At 44.8% G+C, this 23,878-nt stretch overlaps 1 protein-coding gene across 2 annotated transcripts in view; it reads right to left on the bottom strand.

Annotated features, from left to right (window-relative positions):
- The window catches only part of LOC147634763 (uncharacterized), a 239,842-nt gene that overhangs the window by 134,105 nt on the left and 81,859 nt on the right, over window positions 1–23,878 (bottom strand). For both annotated transcript variants that reach the window (XM_086803941.1, XM_086803942.1), the window contains exons 19-20: window positions 9,790–9,906; window positions 9,621–9,685 (exon numbers count right to left, since the gene is read on the bottom strand). In XM_086803941.1, the coding sequence (XP_086660067.1) occupies window positions 9,621–9,685; window positions 9,790–9,906 (182 nt within the window). The remainder of the gene's footprint in view (window positions 1–9,620; window positions 9,686–9,789; window positions 9,907–23,878) is intronic.

Below are 23,878 nucleotides of genomic sequence, written 5' to 3' on the forward strand. Positions count from 1 at the left end.
CATAGTCATAGCTATATAGTCCCAATGCACAGAATCAAAAGCTTTCTCGATATCAACCTGCAAAATGAGTACATCCTGCTTAGTGTATTTGGCATATTCAATGGCAATATAAGCATTAGCCAAATTATCATTGATTTGCCTCCGAGGCACAAAACCATATTGCGCAGGATGCAAACCATCATATAAAAATCCTTTAATACGATTTGCCAACATCTTAGTCAGAAGCTTATAGATGACAGGCATAAGAGTAATGGGCCTCCAATCAAAAAAAGCTTCACAAGGATCCCGTTTAGGGAAAAGCTTAACCAATCCTTCTTTCTATAGCACCAGTGAGAGTGAGGAGAACCCTAGCACGGGGGGCGCACTACCCCTGACTTAGAGATAGAAGGACTGGTGGCCCAAATCATAGATAGACCACCTACCTTGGAGCAAGACCCAAATTCCCCTACACATTCATAAAGAATCCTTGCTTTGAGACTCTCAAACTTTATCCTAGTGGGAAAATGCACAATCAAGAAATCCGCATCCCAGGGATAGAAGCATGGAACGCTAGCCTAAAAGAGAGCCCAGGCCACCTCTAGACCATAGACCGAAAATGTGGCAAAGTGAAAGTAACCCAACCCAAACTAATCCATCAGTCTGGGGGGCCATGCCAACCACTCGAATGGCAAACTCATACCAAGACCATAGGCCAGTGCCAAATCTTGGTTAGGAACTAGCTCTTCAGGGACCTGAAACATCCCATCAAAGAGAGAGAGCCGACTCGGCCCAATCCTATCAACTTGTACATCATTTGCCCAAGCTTCATTGATCATATACAGCAATGATTGTTCCAGCTGAGGCCAAAAAGCATGGAAAAATTCCACTGTCAATCCATCCCATCCGGGAGATTTCCATCGACCCATTGAACGTAAAGCATCTTTAAGTTCAATATCAGTGAACGGAGATTCTAATTCCAAAGCATCCTGTGGAGAAATAATGGGCCGAACATGATGCAATAAAGCATAACGAGCATTAAGTATGTCAGGTGAAGTAGTTGGCGGTTTAGCAAAAAGAGCTGCAAAATGCTGACTAGCAATATATGAGAGCTCCGACAAAGAATGAGTCCATTGACCATCAGATTTTTTCACCCTTCTAATGCATTCCTTTTGTCTTGAAGCATGTAGATTTTTGAAAAAATCTTTGGAAGAGCAACCCTTATCTATGATAGCTCGATATCGCGAACGTGTCAACCATTTTTGCAATTTTCTCTGATCATTTAGCATAAGGAAATGCTTAGCTTGCATTAAAGATTCTTGTTCATTAGTATTTAAAACCCGAAACTGAGCAAGATCAGCCATAGATTGACCTGTTTCTTTAGCCTGCAAGATCCGATCCTGCAAGTCGGCCATGTAATAACGACCATAATCATAGATCACAGCCTGCATGCGCTGAACAAATTGAAACCAAGCAATGTCAATATCCTCATGCATTTGAAGAGACAAAGGCTCAATGGCTTGCAAAACCATTTCCTTGAAATCAGCATGCACAAGATAACTGTTGTTTAAAAGCAACAGCCTATCTTTCTGAAGAATAGAAACATCTTGTGGCATATCAAAATAAAGGCCTAACCATAAAGGAGAATGATCAGAGAGTAACATGGAATGATCAATCCATAGCTTGCAAACAAAATCATCGTATTGGTCAGCATGTAACAAGTACCAGCGATCCAGACGTGTCCAGATATGCGGAAAAGCATTGTGATTAAAAGTAAACCCTTGCAGGCGAGGGAATACATGCTGCCATAGGTCCAAAATATTGCAGGAAGAGAGCAAATCATTCCATGTTCTGCGTTCAGCTCCAAGCATATGAGTTCTTCCAGTGGAATTAAATTCAGGAGATGGAGCATTATTAAAATCTCCACAAAGGAATGCATTATGGAGCCAGGGATATGCCAACATTTGTGACCATATATTTGCCCTGTCAGCTGAGCTTTGTGGTGCATAAACTGCTGCAAATTCATAAATTTGTCCATACAATAAGCATTGAATGACCATCCATCTACCAGCAGAATCATTGTAGGCCAACATTGGTTGCAGATCATGCTTAACAAGCATAAAAACTCTCGAGTAATGCTGAGTGCCCGCATAAAATATATCATAACCAGCAAAGTGACCTGATTGACCCACTAAGGTATGCTGATTGTGTTCTTGCACACACACCAGATGAGGTTGCATTTTATGTACATAGTTTCAAAACAATCTAAATTTACCAGGATCACAAAGTCCTCTAATATTGTACGAAAGACATTTTATTGGAGCATCAAACATCAAATCTGTACAAAGGTATATACAGTGAACAGCCAGCAAAATCAATGCTGCATAACAACAACTGAATCAGGGAGAGAGCCTTCGCCCTGAATCAAGAGAGACTCATGCATATTCGTATCAACACACATATCCAAAGCATTTACATCGGTATCCATACTCGAGGAAGCACCTCGAACTACATCCGACCATATTCTAGAAAGCATAGTCGATGAAGTGGAAGACTGTGCAATAGTGGCAGATGCAATCCAATTACGTGAAGGAACGGGAGCACGACGAACCATAGTAGCTTTTTTCGGAGTTTTCCATTCAGCCGAAGATATTTTATCTTTTCCTTTATCCTTAGGTTGATTAGGCACGGCCAAAGAAGAAACAACTTGTGGAATAACTTTAGCTTTTCCTTTCTCTTTCTCCTTTTGAGTATTTCGAGTGGCTTGATTTGTTGGTATCTCCTTAACTTGAGTTGACTGCACATTCGCTGAAATGGGAGGTACAGCAGATAACGGCGGAGGATGCAGCAGAGAAGGACATTCAGAAGCCATATGCCCAAACTTATGACAAGTGAAACAAGCACCTGCAAAGACTCCCCAATTTAATTTGAAGTAACGTGCACCCATGCCACGCACATTTTCTACTTCAACAGCAACTGCAGGTGGTCGCTCATGGTCCGTATCCCACAAAATGCAAAATCTGTTTTTGTTTCCTATAGGACGAGGTGCACAAACCACTTTGCCCAGAGTGGCTGCTATACCTGGCAAATGTTCCCTCAAATATTCTGGAAAATCCACGACCTCGACCCAAACAGGACAACGATGCCTAATCAAGGACTGATAGGCCTTGGTCGGGGACCAAGGTAACACATGTACCAACTGTACACCAAACATAAGGGGAGAAGTTTCAAGCATCTGCTGCTTATATTGACCATCAGACAGTAATACATCATAAAAACCCCTTGCTGCAAAGTGAACTCCATCTACAAAGGGTCCACCTAGAATGGACTGAATCCATTGAGCTACTTCTTGCGCAAAAGGCATTTTGCCCGGAAAGAAGAGAATAATCCCTTTCTCTGAGTATCTACGCAGAGGAGACACAATCGTCGGCAATTTAATCTTGTAACTGAAAGAAGGAGGCGGGTCCTTCCATTTGACACGACTGTCTACAAAGTCCTCACATAAAGCCTCATATACAAACTGTGCATCCAACGAATCTTGCTTAATCATGGTGACAGATTCAATTGCAGCATGCTGCCTCTTGTTACTGTCTACTGCATAATCCCGGCGAGCATAGGTCACAACAGTCTCAGACATAATTGCAAGAGTAAAGTCTGTACAACACTGCTAAACAATTTTTATTTTTTTTTTGGGAAAGTTGTATGCTGTATACAGGAACCTTTAAAATTTCTGAAAAGGAAGGCGAAACTCTTCGCCCACGAGTGTAGTGATTGCCGTGTGCGTAGAAGAAGCTGTCGGCAAGCCAATACACGAAGAAGAGCTCCTTTGTAATCCTCCAACGCACCTCTCACCTCCCTTTCACACACACACACAGAAGCAGATTACCCCACACACACGCACACACACAGACAGTCCTATACAGGTCGCAAAAGACAGGAGGAAGAGCAGATTAACGATGAGAAGACAGCGCAACTGGGAACAAGAGAAGGGAGCGAAGAGAGCTACAGGGCCGACACAGTCCAGGAAGGAGCCCGACACAGTCCAGGAAGGGGCACCTCACCACACGTGCTCACCCAGAGGGGACGAGCGGATCGTCTAGGGAGCAGTCGAGCAAGTCGAGGGAGCAGGCGAGCCCGTGCACACGCTATCCTTCACGCACACACACACCACCACCACACACCTTTTGGTCACACACACACGCACGCACGCACACACACACACACACACACACACACACACACACACACATATATATATATATACACATCTATATATATATACATACATACATATATATATTTACATACATACATATAGATATATATATACATGTATATATATATACATGTATATATATATACATACATACATATATATATTTACATACATACATACATACATACATACATACATACATACATACATATATATATATATATATATATATATATATATATATATATATATATATATATAACCATGTCATATATTGTAGTCCTCGGGCATCGAACTCACAATAGAGATGACCTCTAGATTCTAGGCTTCTCAGCCATGAAAAGCATTTTTTCTGAAACACATTCAAGAAAAACATACAAGACTTCTTCTTTGCATTCACACACAAGGGTTAGGTATTCAAAACACATAAACCATCAAGAATCAAAAAGTAATAGCTTTGTAAGCTCAAAGAATACTTAGCTCTTCTTATTTGCCAAAAAAATCATGAAGCCATGAGACAAATAAAACTCCATTATAACTTACTTTGAGCTTGAGAAGCAGCTTCCATATTACAAAGATAGGAAATAAGACGCCTCCTCATAGACTCTAAGTAACCATAATGTTCACTTTCCATTATGCCTCATACTGCTATGTATAATCCTACCAATGGCAATAGTATGCACCTTAATAAGATCGTTCTCACATAAAAATGAGAGAAACCCTTATACTCTGATACCAATGTAGCTTGCCGGGAAGCGTGGGAGTGGGTGTGCATTGCTTGACCATGAGCATAATTAAACATTGTGCATTTAATCACAGCCATTAAACAATCCACAAAGCTGAAAATAAAAGTTGCACATATAACCATAGTTGTCACGGTACGTAAATACGATACCGTACGGTACGATACCGCACGGAAATTTTTGGTGCGATATGAAATTTTGGGATACCATACGATAAAATACGGTTTTTTTTTACACTTACAAACTATGGAGCTTCAAGCTTGAATGTAAGGGAAGGTTGAGGGGAGAGGAGTCCACATTGCTTGATTACAAACCAAAACATGGAGATGTGTCTCTCCCAATTGGATCTCCCAATTGTCTCCAAAAAAGAGCCTGCATGGGTAATGCGATACCAAAGGTCTCCCAGTGTAGTGTTTATGACTAAGGAACCGTCCTTGCAAATGATATGGACAGTGCATCTAGGGTGATAGGTTTAGGGACTCCACTGTAGATCAAAATGGCCCTGACCAAATCTTATCCCTCGTACATAACTTGAGGATCTGACTATCTAGTCTACCTATACCAGGGATCTCCAAGTGATGTAGCAAGATTCTCCCATCCTACCAATCAAGTGTACACTACTAGGCTATCTTGCCGTATTTTTTAGGTCTCTCAGCAAGCCCATATGGAATACTGAGTGGACACGATGTTTTCATGATTTTTTGCCATTCTTTTTGGACATGTTCCATAATTTTGATGGCTAGAATCTGCGTTCAAATGTGTCTCACCTTTGACACTTTTCCATTATAATTTATTTTGCACTTGTTTAAGTGTGGTCTATGCTTAATTTCTTAAGCCTAAGAGACAAATTCATTCATGGGTTAGTTGATCGGTTTGTTTTGGTGGATTTTATTGGATGTTTTCCAAGTTTTATATGAACTCATCAGGTTCTGCCTAGATCACTTATGTCTAGGGGTTTTTTAATGAGTGATACACACACGTGTTTCACTTGCTTACTTTGGAGTTTTGTTTAAATGATACTACATTTTTGTACTCCAAGTTGCGAGTTATTGCAGGTATTTGGAATCTTTGTTCAGCAGGATTTCTATTTTTTTTTTTAGCATTTGGAATTTTTTCAAGGGGGGAGAGGGGGGGGAGAGGAGGCTCATACCGTACGATATCATACGGAACCGTACCGTACGAATAGGTTCGTACCGATACGAGAAACAACCATGCATATAGCACTGCATAGAGGCCGGAATGATGGGCCGACCCACCTCCCGGAGCATTTCATTATCCAAGGAGAAATATAACATGTACAAGCTTTGAGGGGCCTTACTGTCCCCATGGGAGATGCCAGATTATCCACATGCAAACATAAACATCTCCTTCATCCAATATGGCTGTCCAGCATGTCCTTCCATAGGAGCACAATAATGTATAACAACCCACATGGCTTTTCCGTACGTGCATAAACATGGCTCATCCACAAGCACATAAACTTGTAAACTAGCCCATGTGACTTATCCATGAACTCATAAACTTGTAAACCAACTCATGTGGCTCATCCATAAGCACATAAACAAGTATAATAGCCTGTATGTCGCATCCATGAGCACCAAAACATGTATAATAGCTTGTATATTGCATAAAACCAGAAATTTTAGCAAGCTTTAGAACTTTTGCTGAAATTCAGCCATCCGGGGCGTGCAAGATGGTGTATAGTAGTGAAAATAATCCTCCCCAAGCTGGATATGGCTATGGTGAGCTTAGAAATGAAGAGAAATGGTGAAAAATCAACCTTTTGAGCCTCCAAAAACCTACTTGAAGCTCAAACTTGCCCAAGAGATAACTCTCATGTTGAAATAAGCAAGAAAATGCTACAATGCCATGTGTAGAGCTGAACTGACAAGTGTGAGAACACTTGTCTCAATTCATGCATTATTGAATTGGTAGAGTAGAAGCTTGTAAAATCATCCAAAACCAATCAAAAAACACTTAATTAGTTGTATCATAACTCTTAATTAAGATTAAGAACACTAAACATGCCCCGCCAATTCTAAAAAACCACCAAAAACCAAGCCAAACCAGCTCTCGGGTAGGGGACGTGAGCCCATAATCTCGCATAAAAAGACATGAGCTGTGAGTCTAGAAACGTGGAGCCGTGAGTCTAGACATGTGGCCGTGAGCCTCGACATGTGAGCTTACAAGCATGAGCTTCGTGATGATCAATATACCTAATACAATATGAACCAATTATTACAACCATACAAAGCCGTATGGACACTTTATTCTCTTATTTGCCACACGTCCTAAATCCAAAGGCCAAAAAATCCACAATCTTCGGCTCTAAAAATATCCCAGATGATAGTTAATTTCACAATGGCGCTTTGGCAATCCTCGATCTCTGTCGAATTCCAGAAGAAGTAATGCCACGAACAAAAACCCCATCGGAGATTGCAAAAAATAGCAACTTCTCCTAAAATTAAGGAGATGATCTCTTTGCATTCCACCACATGAGAAAGCACCATGTAGAAACATGTTTCATTGCTTGATCTCTCCCGAATCCTCAAGAGTTCGCCATGAATACTTTCCACTTGACACTTGAGCTCCAAAGCCCATTTCTGTGTCCAAGAAACTGTCTCGAGTGCCTAGACCATGCTACGAACACTTGGTCTTTTGTACTGGATAATCCCCCATTCCCAAAGCTTGTACATTCTTGATCTTTTGGGCATCCAAAGCCCATCCACACACATGAATTCTGGAGATACCCAAAATGGTCGACACTGAGAGCATCATCACTTGCAACCACTTAATTGATGAACTCCAATCTGGTGATGTAACGTAAGCCCACCCAAAAAGGTGCTCCATACATGACTTCTGATCAAACCAATAAGGCCAAGAGGAGGCACTTTTTTCGGACCTGCTGGAAATGCCCCTTAAAACTTTTCATCTCTAAGTGTGCAAGAGCTGCTTCTGCTGCTGGTTCATATGAGGTTATGAGTTCTGTACACTGTGACTTCTGATCAAACCAATAAGGCCAAGAGGAGGCACTTTTTTCGGACCTGCTGGAAATGCCCCTTCAAACTTTTCATCTCTAAGTGTGCAAGAGCTGCTTCTGCTGCTGGTTCATATGAGGTTATGAGTTCTGTACACCATGCCTCAGTTTCACTATCCCCAGTGTCCTTCTGTAGCCTTCCAAAGCTCGTATGGAAGACCATGACCTTGGTCTCTGCAAAGTTGGCACTCAAGTCTCCTTCCTAAGGGAAAGAATGTAATGCATCAAGATGCATTTGGGACTTCTCTGCCATGTATGACAGTAGCACTACACCACCTGCATAAAGGAATATAAAAATTGCCATCTTTGCTGGCAGTGCCATCACCACTTAGGCGATGAATAAAATCTTCCGGCTGATCTATATCAAACCGGAATATTTTGAGGGAGAGGGGGAAGCCGTGTTTCAGTCCTATCATTCTAAGTACCTCCTCTCATAGTCCTTGCTCTAAGCATGCACGAACAGTGATCTACTCATAAAGTTTGGAAAGGTCCCGAATACCCTTATCCTCCACATCTAGTTGTGTCAATGGCTAATTACTCTGATCCATAAAACCAGATCAAAGGCCTAAAAGAAATCCACAACGCTACAATAGTCTCCTCATGATGACTGTGTGAGAATGACGTCCAGTGTGGAGTGGTCTCAGGCAAAAGCCTGCCTGACCCATACATAATGCCTTGAACTCCCTGGTCCTTTGTTCACTCACACAAGTATGTCTCTCTAAAATAAACAGAAAAAAGGATAATGCTATTATCGTCCAACCAAAGCAGTAAGGTAGTTTATCAATATGCACCCATCAAGCACACTGGCATATAATAAATTTTAAGACTGACAACTACATTCTACCAAGTAGCAAGACTGAAAAAGATGTGAGGCAAACTATGTGAATTTAGTATATTGAGGATAGAGGGTCAAAACATGGTTACAAAGACACATAGCACCACTAGAGATTAGCAACCTAGAGTGTGCCATGGGAAAGTAGCATACTCTCCTTCTCTGCCTAATGGCAGGTGGAGCCCTGGTTTTGGGTCTTGGATGTCAAGTGACCATGATCCAAACTGCACCGCCCATCCTTACGCCAGCAGGTAGCCTTGACGCTCCTATGAAAAAAGGATCTATGGGCACAAATGGAATGCATCCTCATAAGCTTTGGATCTGATCTGTCCCCCACTTGAAGTCCTAACTCAGCAGCTTCATGTTATTCTCTGTACCTGAGAAAACGGGAGTAATGAGAATCTGTGGCTGATGATGGTCTCTCTAAGATTCATCAATTCCTCTGGGAGCCACTTCACCTTGATGAGGAAACGGGCACAGAAATTCTGATCATGTTACTAAATGAAGTGTAACAGAGGCCCAAAATTTGGAGAGATTCAACAAGTATCACTTCCTTTGTTTGAAAAATGTCATCCAAGCCGTAAATACAGACAAGGGGCTAGTAAATCATGAGGAATATCAAGATAGTTCCGAAACTCAGGTTTTGGAAAGGGCTAAAATTTAGCTAAGATATTTTCTCATGAGTGGTTCCTGACACTTGGCTGTCCAAAAGTCTTACATGTTAGACGCCTCTTTGGATTGTGTCAATTTGGTTTTCTTTTTCCTTTTTTCACTGATTTTTTTGGGGAGAGTGTAGTACTGGGGAGTGTAGCATACTCATAAATGCGGCGAGCAACATAAGAATTTGCTTGAATCATCATTTCTGCAACAATCCAGTTCATCTGCAATGAAAAATAAAAACTTCTACTCAAAACGTGGAAATAAAAAGGAGATACGGATTCATAGCAACAGCAGTAATACTAAAGCTGATGCAGCTAGGGCTTACTGGCAGCTGTGTTTTGCTCTCCACATTGAGAGGTTCTTGGCTCTCACCCATCTCAAAGCGCATTTCTGCACTGACCAACTCCAAGGCACCTTTCGATTCTCGCAAAGATTTCAAAACCTGCTAGACATTACCACTGTCAAGCTGCTGATGAAAAGCTAAAAAATATCAAAACATGGAGCCAGTCCAGATATTTTGCTCAACATTGTTACCTAGAAGTGCAACACCATATGTTTCAGAAACCAAGCAAGCATCATAAGCGCAAAAACATGGAGTCAGTCCGTAAGTTTCAATGGACTCAAGAGACTTCTAACCACATATTCCCATGGATGCATCACTTCCAGACTCAGTAGTCTTGAATGTGCCCTCCAGGTGATAGCTAAGGTATGAGTGGCATCAAACCAAATGACACACAATGATTGGCCTACTCTGAGTCACATCAATGCATGTCCCTGCAAATTTTCCAAGCAGTAATAGTTTCTAAGATCTTCCAAGTGAGTCAACAACCAAGTGCTTCCGGTTCCAACAGACATTGTAGCAGCTCCAAGGCACAGTATGAACCACTCCTCTAGTCTCCTCTTCATTAGGAAAAACATGGGGTCTTGACTCCAGAAACATGCAATAAATCCCCAAGTGAGAAAGGAGTCTCTCCTAGAGTTGGGCCTTAAGAGCAGCTGTCACTGCCAAACTCTCTGTACCTCAATGCGCTAAGGTATGATGTGCTGAATCAACTCTACAGGGAAACAGCGACTTGGGCAGTCTGGCTCAACACAAGCAAGATGAAAATAGGACTCTGAGGTGACATCCCAGATCTCGGGGATCTTTTTTTCTTTTGGGGGGGGGGGCGCAAGAGAGGGGGGGGACTGATCTATCAGGTCGCCTCAAGGCTTAGATGCCCTCGTGTGGTGACAAAGGAGCCCAGTGGTTGCAAAGAAATCTCGGGAATTTGTCCCCTGCGTAGACCAGGAGGTGGCACGGGCATGGTACCAATACTCCACTCTCTACTCCTCCAAGGATGCAAGAGCGGTGCGGGCTCTCTCAAGCTGGTCTCCTACACACCCACAGGCTATCTGGGATCTGCTCCTAAAGGCACTGAAGGGAGGAAAAACCGTGGTGGATGCCCCTCTTACTCTCTGAGAGCGTTGAGCCGCCTCTGGGCTGCTATCTAGATGAAGTGACCAACCTCCTAAAGGGTACCAGTCATACGAGCCTATCTGGAGTACCACTCCTATCTGTACCATCCCACCACAGCCATGAGAGCACCACTCTTCAAGTCAAAGAATACTCCTGGCGGGAGCTTCGGTAGGCACCAGGCACTGCCTGGTCTATCTAGGGCTTTATGAGCACTCAATCCCATGGACACACTCGAGAGACCACCCTCTATGTGCTGTCCACGCTGGTTTTCACCATGACCAACCATGCTTCATGTTTCAATTTCGCAAACACACCACACAGGGTTTAATCCAAGTCATTGTTTTTCATCAAGATATATATCGAAGAAGTCCAGAAGATATAGTCCAAAAAAATCCAATATTCGTCAATATGGAATGATCCAAATTTCAAATTAAAACTTTTTTCCTTAGATGTAGGAGGTATTTCAATCCAAAAGAAAGCTAGTTATAGGTATTGTGGCCAGATCCATAGATAAAACCAAGATTTTTTTTTCCAAACAAAAACTCTAAGCTTTCCAGCCATAAGTGTCTTCCTGAAACAAATTCAAGGAAAACAACACACTTCTCCTTGCGCATGCATGCAAGGGTCAGATTTCCATAACATATTTCTCAGGAGAAAATCAACAACCTCAAACTTGCAAGAATTCAAAGATACTCATTTTTTTCTTTGATCAATTGAGCTTGTCATTGTCCACGAGACATAACAACATAAAATCTTCATGCCTTGTCCCATGCAAAGAGATGGTTCCCCACCAGAGACATACTCCATCCATAATATAACAGTAATGACTCTGTCATTACAGCATAAACTCTAAAGATGGCTGGTCACACTCAAAAGCAATTGATGGTCAATGCGGTTCCCACTTCTGACCTTTTATCTTCCTCATTGCTGGAAGGAAGCCTCTCCTTCCAAGGAAGTCTATGCTCTAATACCACTCTGACCAAAAATTCCCAAGCCCGGGAGACAAATGTCTTCAACACACTTTCACATAACCATCCATCCGAACTTAACATCTAAACATTGGCCACAGCCATTAAACATAATCACATATGCTGAAAAATAAAAATCATATACACAAGACACCACATTGAGACCAGAACGGCCGGCCCCCCTTTGACGGAATTCTCTATTCCTCAAGAGTAATATTTCAAATAAAGGATGCAGTGCACAAGCACCAGGATTTCCAAACTTTACTCAAATAGGTAGAAGTGTCCAAACACAGCTTTCCACGAAAGCAACTTTCAGCCCACACAGGCCTCCATGAAGATAGCAAAATCCATCCTTCCAAACAGTTCCACGCTCTTCCCGATAGCAAGACCACACCATGGAAGCCTTCAATCCATAAAAGCCCCTTGGTTTGCAGTCCCAAAACCCTAAAACGAGGGTTCAACTTTGGAAAGAGAGAAAGAAAGATTTTATTAACGTCTTCCAAAAGACCGAACTCAGCCTATGAGACAAATCGGTGTACCTATATGGGGTATCCTCTGTCATCCCAACAAAATGAAAAACTACTGAACTAAAAAGCTGAATCTGGGTGTGCAATAAGTACAATGAGTGGGGGAGGGGATGGAGCTCTACTACTAGGAGAATGCAAAGCTATATGCATGGAGTATACAATCATGATATGAAACCTAGCTAGCTCCATCCTGTACCATACTGGGGGTATAAAATGGTATATATCAATGAAGGGGGTGGTCTCCACAGCTCCCTGAAGAACATGCCTGGGTCTGCTCTGAAGCGAGCCAGTCGCTCCGCACCCTCTCTGTAAAACTGAGTACACATCACTATCCAAAGATGTCTCTCATCGGTCGATGGCGGATATCCTCAATGTCATCCATGGTGAGTACTCTGAGGGGGTCACTATATGTAAAATATCCCTATCGCGTGCGTTCAAGGCCTATATTTTAAATCCCTTATTTGTGAATTTTTAAATCTATATAATGGACGTCTCCCATGCCGTGCTAGTATGGTCCTGATCCTCTGTTGTAGTCTCCGCCGGTGTCGAGATGGGCCTCTCATCTTGGGGCGCCTGGACCGCCCCAGCTCTATAGCCCGATCAATCAGTGTACCTCTAGTGCGGCTATACTCTGGGGCTAGCTGCAATGCCTGCTGGCCTGACTGCTCAATCTCTGGTCGAAAGAAGTCTGATCCCCTCCCTCTCAAGAGACCCTCTCTATGTCTACGAAGCTCCAGCAAGTATAATCTGAGGCATCTCTGATCCTGGTATCTCATGACTTTAGAAAGTGGTCCGAAACCCTCTCTAAACAGGCAGTGAAAACGGCCTCGTATCTCATAATATACTAGACAGTGACATATGTAATGTAACTCTGTCTCTGGCTCCATCTGGCACAGCTGACAAATCCTGGACTCAGCTGGTACTCCTTTGAATCTGCCAGTCTCAATCTCTAGCTGGTGTGAGGATGTGCGCATCTGACCAATAGCACACCGTACCCCATGAGAAAGATGAGTATCCATGTAGCTGGGTCTAATCACATATCCATCCTGCGTGAGCTGGAGAAGATGATCTCTATAGAAAGCCATCTTCGTACCAAGCTCATGTGTCAGCTGTGTCCATGTCCTCCTAGTGTCCAGCTGAATCAAGTCCTGCCTGATGAAAATCTCTGCCCGTGTGAGAGAGAGGGAGGGTGCATCCAGGGAGTACTAAAATGGAGGTAGCCTGTCCATACTAAAGCCATGCAACTGGAACCAAGCTGTCACATGTGCATACCAACATGATCCGTCTCCCTGTGATGCCAACTGTCGTGAAGACTCCAGGGCTAAGCGAGCATATCTGTCTCTACAGAGAGCCCAAGTGCTATGTATAAAGGAGACTGATCGAGTGAGTGCCTCTACTACCAATGGGGGGGCAGCCATCTCTGCACGGATAATATCATGTGGTACGGAGGCCTTGGCCCTAATCATCCGGGAAATCATAGAAACCAAGGGCCTCTCCATATGTCTCCATCCATCAGTGCTACCAGTTCGGCTGTGGTGATCCACTGAGGGTCCCCATATCTCCACTCCATACAGCATGGCTGAAGTGACCAAAGTGTCAAAGAGCTAGAGCTTTGTTCGAGGCTCCTAAAACTGAACCTGCGAACACATCCTCTCTAGTCTCCCCAATGTTGCATAAGCTCTGGTCAATCTGGTCTCCGCTGCTCTCCTCAAGAAAAATAGTGGGCCACTGAAAACCACACCAAGGTAAGTATATGGATCTGTATACTCCACTATCTCCTGACCATATGTAAAGGTGGGTACTGACTTCGTAACCCACTGTGATGTGGTGTTAAACACCATCACCTTGGTTTTACCAAGGTTAACAGACAATCCACTGTCCTGTGCAAACGTGTGCAATGCATCCAAATGACGCTGCATCCCCTCTGGAGAATCTCAGATCAGCACAATATCATCAGCATACAATAACAGCGCAATCCATGTCCCTGCTAGCTGTGCTCCGAATAGATGCATATAATCTAGCCAATGTGTGACCAATCATGATGGTACGATAATTCCCAAGAAGCATGGGATCCCCTGACTTGAAGATAGGCACAATCGTGGACATATTCCAAGTCTCAGAAAAACCCTCACACATGGCTCGGTTAAACATAATAGCAATAAGCTCTGCAAGCATATCTCTGGCATGAATAAAGTGCTCTGCTACCAAACCATCATGATCATATGCTCTCCCAGTCCTCATCCTGTCAATAGCTTTCCTTACCATCTCAGCAATAAAGAAAGCACATGTCTCTGGGCATGGCTCCGATGGGTCTGGCAGGGGCGGCTGTCCTGCTGCTGTGTACAGGGATGCTGCATACTCACCCCAAATCTCTGTGGAGGTAATGGCTGGTGATGGTGAATGCTCATGGAATAGTCTCCATGCCTCACGTGAGTCCTGACTCATAAATAACTGATACAAATCCCTCTCTAACTGAGCAAGATAAGCCCTCTTCTTCCGTCGCACTAGGTGCCGGAAGGTAATCCGTGAATGTCTGTGAGTGGTAACACCCATGAGCACCTCCCTCTATAATCTGATCCTCATCTCTCTGCACTCCTCATCATACCAACTGTTCTGGGGCATGTTCCCAGATCGTCGTCTCCATGTAGGCTGACTATGCGGATATGCCTCTGATGCTGCAGCATGAAGCGTATCTATCAATATCTGAGTGAGCTCATCTAATGGTTGTCCCGGCTCCTCGGCACATAAGCGTATGTATATCTCATCCGTGTACACGCTGTCAGTCTCCCTCGTAAAGGTATAACGAGTGTGTGTGGAGACCTGTCCCAATGGAGCGGTTCTGAACTGAAATATGAGAGTGAAGGACAAGATAGCATGATCCACTGCTATTCCAACCGGCCTAGTGCCTACCATAAAATCCTGAAAAGAGGGAATGAGACTGGGCTGAGCCATAACATAGTCCACTGTAGTAGCACCATGCCGATGCGGAAAGCAAGTGAAACCGCCCGCTGTCGGGAATCTCTGTAGGCCATTCAGGATGGCCAATCCATGTGCAGTCCCCATGTCTATCAAATACCGCCCATACTCAGTGTGTTCCTCATCTTGTGAGAGTCTAGATAGGCCCATATCCCTAACATCAAGCTCCCTCAACATCTCCTCTGAGGTATCATAAAATACTATCTGGTTATGGGTGGTCCTGGCATTGAAGTCCCCTAGGAGAATGATGTCACCGTCCCTGGAGAACTCCCAAATGTCATCATCCAAAATAGAGAAGGGAGACTGCCCTCTCGGTGATGCATACAGTGATGTACTAGGAGCAAAATAGCATATAGCAATGTAGAGATATCTATCTGCCCGTCTCTACCCTCAGTCTAACCCACATGTACCGAGCCTGCTCATCTCTGCGGACTATATGTATCAGTGGCTGTAGCTCCTCTCTAAACAATACTGCCACTCCTCCTGAGCCCCGTCCTCTATGCTCTGAACGAGTCTCCTGTCTACAAGCTGTCTCCCATCGGTATCCACTAACATAAGGCATGGACTGTCCAGGAGCCTGATGCTTCTCACAGTAGAAGATGATGTCCCTCCCAGTGAAACTATCCTCAAAAGCCCCTACATCAAGACGTAGAGATCCATTACAATTCCAAGTAGCAACTTTGAGTGTAGTCCCATAGGTCTCGCGCCGTCATGAAGAGCGCCTCTCCATAATCACCGCTCTACCATCTCTATAGAAGGCCACTTTCCCTTTCTCTCGGTCTGCCCTTATCTCTGGCATAACTTCTTTCATGTGAGCAAGTTGCGAGAGTGTGAGGTCATCTCCAAGAAATATTCCCGTCTTCTTGAGTGTAGGACGTCTCTTCAAGAAGTCCTTCTTCGCTTCCATGGAGGGGAAACGACTGTGATAAAAGTGCTCTCTCCTTAGAAGATTCGCCACCACTACCTTCTCCCTTCGTTCCCACTCTCCATGCCTTTGTGTGCGCGGCTTCAATGCCCATCATAGAGAAGAGCTCCTTGGTTTCCCCTTCCGCATCATCACGGTCTTTTAGACCGGACACTCATACATGTAAGGCCCGGGACTTCCTCCTTTGCTCCTCTTCAAGGGTCATGTTGATGATGGTGGGAGTGGGGATGGGTGGCGATTCTTTACCTTTCCCTTTCTTGGCGACCTCGATCCATTTCTCCGCCTCGTCCATCTTCTTTTGTGTCTTTGTGATCACCTCCACCCATGAAGATGTCTTCTCTTTATGTTGCTCCTTCTCCTCTCGAATGATCCTCATTTGTTCCTTGATGGTATTCAGCTCTTCAATAAAGGAGGGCTGAAATTTTCCATCCTCAAGATTGCTTTTTGAAGTGGCTTCCAACTCCTTTTTGAGGGCTGAGATTTCAGCCGCTTGACTCTTAGCATGCAATTTGGCCTCCACTAGTTCCTCCTTTAAAGCTGAAATCTCAGCCTCTTGCTTGGAAGATCTCTCTTCGAGCTCTTGGATTTTGTCAAATCCCTTCTCAAGTTTGGAGAGGCGGTTTATGATTGCGGTGACAGAAGAGTCGACCATCTTCTTGTTTTCTTTGATAATTGTGCCGAGCTTGTCCTCCACCTTCACGAGCTCCTCCTTAAACCCGGTCTTGGCCATGACTTTTTGCAGATTCCCACAGCCAATGGATTGAAAATTAATCCATGACAGAGGCGCGAAACAGCAGCAACAGGGGGGGGGGGGGGGGGGGGTCAAGTCATGTAGGGAAAAGGGGAAAGAGAGGAGAAGCAAGTTATGTTGCTGCCTTGGGGGCCTGAGGAAGGGTGGGTGGGAAAAGGGAGGCGGGCGAACAGCGAAGAGGGCAGGGCAGGGCAGGGCGGCGCTCGGGCGAAGGGAGGCAGGGCGACAAAAACGAAGCGAAACAGGGCAAGGGTGGGTGGGAAAAGGGAGGCGGAAGGACGGGCCAGCCCAGCCGAGAAGGGAGGTGGGCGAACAGCGAAGAGGGCAGGGCAGGGCGGCACAAGGGCAAAGGGGGGCAGGGCGGCAAAAGCGAAGCGAAACAGGGTAGGGCAGGGCAGGGCGGCGCTCGATGGGGAACAGCGAAGAGGGTAGGGCAGGGCGGCGCAGGGGGGCAAGGCACTCACATGCTAAAAGAGAGAGAGGGCAACAAGCAGGGCAGCAGCAGGCGGGAGAGGGAGGCGACACAGGTTCGAAGGAAGAAAGAAACAAAGAAAGATTTTATTAACGTCTTCCAAAAGACCGAACTCGGCCTATGAGACAAATCAATGTACCTATGTGGGGTATCCTCAGTCATCCCAACAAAATGAAAAAGTACTAAACTAAAAAGCTGAATCTAAGTGTGCAATAAGTACAATGAGTGGGGGAGGGGATGGAGCTCTACTACTAGGAGAATGCAAAGCTATATGCATGGAGTATACAATCATGATATGCAACCTAGCTAGCTCCATCCTGTACCATACTGGGGGTATAAAATGGTATACATCAATGAAGGGGGTGTCCACAGCTCCCTGAAGAACATGCCTGGGTCTGCTCTGAAGCGAGCCAGTCGCTCTGCACCCTCTCTGTGAAACTGAGCTCGAATCTCTATCATCTCTCTCTGGTATAGGCGTGGTGTCCGAAAGCCAAGTGTCATCTGTCTCCTGCGGGCTCTGAGTGTCTCTGCTCTCTGGAGAGTAATTCCCTGCTGTGTAGGGACTGGGAGTGGGGTGGATCTCTGAAAAAATGTAGTAATCTGTGTCTGTTGTCCCCCCTCTGGAGCTTTCTGAGCCTGTAATGATGTCTCTCTGTGACATTGTATGTCTAGAATGAGTCTCCCCAGTAGTATGCACTGGTCTGCTGTGCCTCAAAGATCTGGCGTAGGGAATGTGGCTCTCTGAATAAAATGAAATCTCTCTCTCTGATCGCTGTATATGCTCTACATCTGCATACATATTGCTCCTCACTCTCCATCTCCTCTCTGCACAATCTGCATACCCTCTCCTCTCGGGGGATCCCTGCTGCTCTGCCAGTCTCGATCTCCAATCGATGTGATGAAACTCTAAGCTGACCAATAGCTACTCGAGGGGCGTGTGCGGGAGGCGTGTGGTAAAAAGCCCTCCATGTATCTAGGCCTCTCTATAAATCCATCATCAATGATACTCATGAAGTGATCTCTGTAGTATAGCATCGTCTGCGGAAGAGGCTGTGTAGGCGATATCCATGTCTCTCGTGTATAGAGCTGCCATAGGTCCATTCTCAATACTCTGTTCCTCTCTCTATGAGAGAGACGGATATGTGGTGCATCCCTGTCATACTGGAATGGTGGTAGATGATCCATGTCTAGGCCATGTTGTGAGAACCAATGTGTGACCTGTGCATACCATGATCCTCTGTCTCCTGCCTCAGCCACTGTCTAGATGCCTCAAAAGCTCTAAATGATAATCTGTCTTGTGGCATCTCTTTAAATCTGTCTAGCAGGCATATAGTCTGGAATATGGCCTCTACCATCATAGGAGACACAGCAAACTATGCTCGGATAATGTCATGAGGTACTGACGGTTTGCTGCGTATCATGCGTGCCATCATGAGGGCTTGTGGTCTCTCTATCTGTGTCCACCAATGGGTAGCAAGGCCTGGCGCCCATACCGCTGCTCCATACATCAGTGCCGGTGTGACTAATGTGTCAAATAGCCACCCCTTCGTCCGGGGCTCCTGAAAATGCGCCTCGTGGCACTATCTCTCTAACATAGCCAATGCTACATGTCCCCGTGTCAATCTAGCTCTGGCTGCTGAACCCATGGTGAAGCGCGTGGCTGCTGCAGAGAAGGTAACCCCTAGGTACACGTATGATGTCACCACCTCCACCTGGAGTCCTGCGAGAGTGAATGTCAGCTGACTCCTGCCCTGTCTCGATGTATGAAAGACCATAACCTTGGTTTTCCCAAGGTTCGAAGAGAGAGAGAGGGCAGCAGGCGGGGCAGGGAGGCGACACAGGTTCGAAGAGAGAGAGAGAGAGAGAGAGAGAGAGAGAGAGAGGGGGGGGGGGGGCAGCAGGCGGGAGAGGGAGGCGACACAGATTCGCAATGAGAGAGAAATGAAATGAAATGTTATATTAACGTCTTCAAAAGGCCATAATGACCTATGAGACCAAAAAGTTACATCATGGTGGATCTGTTACAATGTCAGAATAAAAAACCAGAAAATGAAAAATAAAGATGATACTACTGGCATCTAGAAAATGAAACTGGAACTGGAAGGTAAACAGAAACCCTTATAGAGAGAGAGAGAGAGAGAGAGAGAGAGGATTCTGCAGTACAGAGAGAAAATACAGAAATCACTCATGTGAAGTGGGCTGTCCACGTGAGAAATCCATGACCAGCCTGCAATTGAGTCTTCCAAGTGTCAGTTGAATCTTTTCGTTTACGTACATGCTTCGTATGTGATTAGAGTTTGCTGTCCACACAGTCCAAGGACTGAAAATCAGTCCCAAAACAGAGATTTTAGCCTTCAAACTACTTTGTCTTCTCACTGTATTTGATAGTCGCTCTCAAATATATGCATATCTGCTCATACAAGGGTCGACCAGCTCAGAATATCAACCCAAAGCTCCAAAAAGCATCTCAACCAGCATAAACATGTCATACAAGTCACTTTTAGCTTTCTTCAGCATGTAGCACAAGTTTTATGCCGCTTTTAGGCCCACAACCAGTGTTTGCGCAATTTAAGGTGCTTTTATCTTGCCTATGAAGGTAGATGCCCTTTTTTGTCCATAAATCCATGCCCAACATGTAATGTCTGCCCAAACTTTAATGAAGTTTGAAACCATAAGCTTATAAACCTTATAAATTCATAAATGATTATATCCCTGGAATCCATGACTTTAAACCATATTTCAGACCTGTCCATGCCAGCATAATTCACCATGAAGGTCTTGCTTCAACTTCTGACCATCCACAGTCCTTCCAGATGGTATATGAAATCCACACATCCTGTGTAGGAAGTCCATAATTCATAAAGTTCCAGATTGCTTGGCAAACCCATCATACGTTGCAAAAATTCCCCCGTTCACATCCTTCGTAAAATATGTCGACACTAACCGAACTAGTCCAAATCATAAGGATGGACCAGATGGTGAAAGATTCCCGCTAGGATCCCCACCATGCCGCCTGTGTCACATCCCTACTCATCTACATAAAAGTGATCCTGACCGGACAAGGTAGGGCTGTCCAGCCCAGTGGTGAGATCAAGAAAAGGCGAGGTTGTGGGGCATCCCACCAAACTCCAAGGGATGCCAGGTGTCCCGGCCTGTGATGTTGTGAAAAGTACGCTCCTCCCATGCTTGGCACTTAGGCCCTGAATGTTGGAGGTGCAAATCTCGCATGGGTAGTGGGGATTGCAAAGTGAGAAAAGGGATGCCTAGTAATCCCACATGCAAAGGCATTGTGGCACATGAAAGGGTATATATAGTTCAAAGGGACCCCTCCTATCTTCAACTCCCCCATGCTTGTCTTTTGTGGAAGACTGGAGAGCTGGTTAGGCAAAGTGGGGACCTGCCTTAGCATACCACAGCCTCCACAAGCCCATGCGGATGTGTGCGCCTCCAGGGGTGCTAGTGGCTTTAGAAAGCACGCTGGGCACATATGTTGGCCAACCGTTGTAACTAAACTTGATGTGTAAACCATGACACAACATGGGCGGTGTGGCAACGCTTGGTTTCCAAGATGGTATTAGAGCCCCGGTTCATAGTCCTGGGCCACTTCCCTCCGTGCTCGATTGGAGGGGAGTGTTGGAGGTTGAAATCTCGAATAGGTAGTGGGGATTGCAAAATGGGAAAAGGGATGCCAAATAATCCCACATGCTAAGGCAGTGTGGAAGATGAAAGGGTATACCTAGTCCAAAGGATATACCCTCCTATCTTCAACTGCCCCATGCTTGTCTTTTGTGGAAGACAAGAGGGCTAGTTAGGCAGAGTGGGGACCTACCTTAGCATATTAGAGGCTCCTCAAGCCCATGCAAGTATGTGTACCTCCAGAGGTGTTGGCGGCACTAGAAAGCACGCTGGACACATATGTTGGCCAACCGATGTAACCAAACTTATGTGTGAACCATGACACATCATGGGCGGTGTGGCAACTCTTGGTTTCAAAGGCTCTAGGCAAAGCCTATTTTTGGCAATTTGCTATTTTAAGGTAGATTTGGAGAGAGAGCCCAAGCTGCAAATAACGCAGCCCTCCACCTTTTGGTGATGGGAAGTTGGATGGGACAAATTACACTCTTTGGAAGTTCAAGATTACATCCATTCTTGATTCATATGAGTTGTGAGAAACCGTAACATGGGAAACCATAACACGGGTTGATGCAAAGCCGGATCCTACTCTACATCCGGCAGATCCACTACAGACCATACCGCCAGATCCTGTTCTCGCTTTGGCTTGGAGGCGAAGGGATGCAAATACACAATGTGCCATTGTCACCAACGTCACTGATTCGGTGATGAGCCTGATTCCGTATACTTCCACAACTTCTAAAGCATGGCAAGTCCTAAAGAACCAATATGAGACGAGAAATCGGACAAGGACCTTGAGAATCACCTTGCAGCAAAAAGGCATTCCGATGGAGAAGTAGCAGAGCACTTCATATTGCGGATAAAGAATCTACAAGGTCAAATGGCAATGATGGGGATCACAAAGACCGGCGAGGAGCTTACATGCATGTGCATCAGAGTATTGCCCCCGAAGTACGATCATTTGGTGACCTCACTGAACACGCAGGTGCGCAATCCACCTCTCACTTTTGAGTTCGGCACAATGCTGGTGGAGGAGGAGATGCGTTTCAAAGCCAGGGATAGTAGCGACACGGCATTCTCCGCAAATGCAAAGAAAGACAAGGGGAAGGGCTCCAGTAACCCCAATGCTTATGAAAAGAAGAAGATATCTAAGACAAAGTGTTTCTACTGCAACAAGCTTGGTCACGTGGTGAAATCGTGTCGACTGAAGGAAGCGGATGAGAAGAATGGCACTTTGAAGGCTTGGAAGTGCCAAGTCCAGGACAGGCTGAAGTGGAATTGGAACTGTTTGTGGCAATGGAAGAAATCTGTGCAAAAGTAAAACATTCCTCAACATCTGATGGTTCATGTATCATCGACAGTGGAGCATCCCAACATATGACCAGTCAAAAGGGTTGGTATACCTCCCTCAAGCTTGTGGAGGTGTCCATCCTGGTAGCGATCGGGACTCGAGAACAACGCCAAATGCCCAGCCATAGGTTCAAGTACCATTTCTTCTGTTTCTAGCAACGGTGATACTAAGAAGTTGTCCAATGTCCTTTATGTTCCAAATATCAAGAGGAAGGCCATAGGTGACCGTGACTTGAAGGTTCTCTTCAATAATACTAGTGCAGTCATCACGTATGCCAGCGGCAATGTCGTTGGGAAAGGAATCTGACACAACAACTTGTATGGGTTGTCGGCTTTTACAGCCCGAGCCAATGTGGGGAAAAGCGAGCTATGGCATGAGAGTTTTGGGCACCTGAGCTTTGTAATCTTCAAAGAGATGCAAAGGTCTAGGATGTGACAGATGTACCAACATTTTCAAAGATGTTAGATGTGTGTGAAGCTTGTATGATGAGCAAGCACCATCAACATGCATTTACACAAGAAAACAAGAATCATGCAAAGGCTCCTCTTGAGCTTGTACATGCAGATCTCTATGGTAAAATGCCAACCACTGCATTAGGTGGTTCTTCCTAATTTTTGTTACCAATCGATGACTTCAGTATGAAGATATGGGTGTATTTTCTTCGGGATAAGGCTCAAGGTTTTGGAAAGTTCAAAGTATGTATCGCATAACTTGATAGAGAATGAGACAAGAAAGAGGCTGAAGAAGTTTCGAGGAGATTAAGGAGAATTCACATCAAGTGAGTTCAATGCCTACTGCAAGGAGCACGGGTGCAATAGAGAGTTAACAATTGCTCATACTCCGCAACAAAAAGATATAGTAGAGCGAAAGAATCACACAACAGTGGAGATGGCGCGGAGTATGCTCAAAAGCGAAGGATTACATAATTCTTTTTGAGCCGAGGCAGTTAACATTGTAGTGCATATCCTTTATAGAAGTTACACAAAGACAGTGAAGGGCACGACACTCAAGAAGCTTATTCACGTAAGACACTCTCAGATGCATATTTCAAGACATTTGGTTGTGACTGTTTTGTGCATGTTTCGACTCATCCAAAACCAAGTGGGATTCAAAGAGCAGAAAGTGTATCTGCTTGGGATACACTACGGAGTCAAAGAGTTATCAACTATATGACCCTGAGGCAAAGAAGATAATGGTCAGCCACGATGTGGTGTTCGAGAAGAAGCCTTAACAGAATAAATAGAGGGCTCCGTCCACCCTATCCTTCGAAGATAATGAAGAAAAGAAGCCTACAATATCTCGTAAGGGGCCATATCCTAAATGAGTGAAGCAACTTTTGGATGGGAAAGCTCCGT

Source organism: Cibotium barometz, chromosome 10 (genome assembly GCF_041138505.1).
Source record: "Cibotium barometz isolate CiBa-2024 chromosome 10, ASM4113850v1, whole genome shotgun sequence".
NCBI classification, from domain to species: Eukaryota; Viridiplantae; Streptophyta; class Polypodiopsida; order Cyatheales; family Cibotiaceae; genus Cibotium; species Cibotium barometz.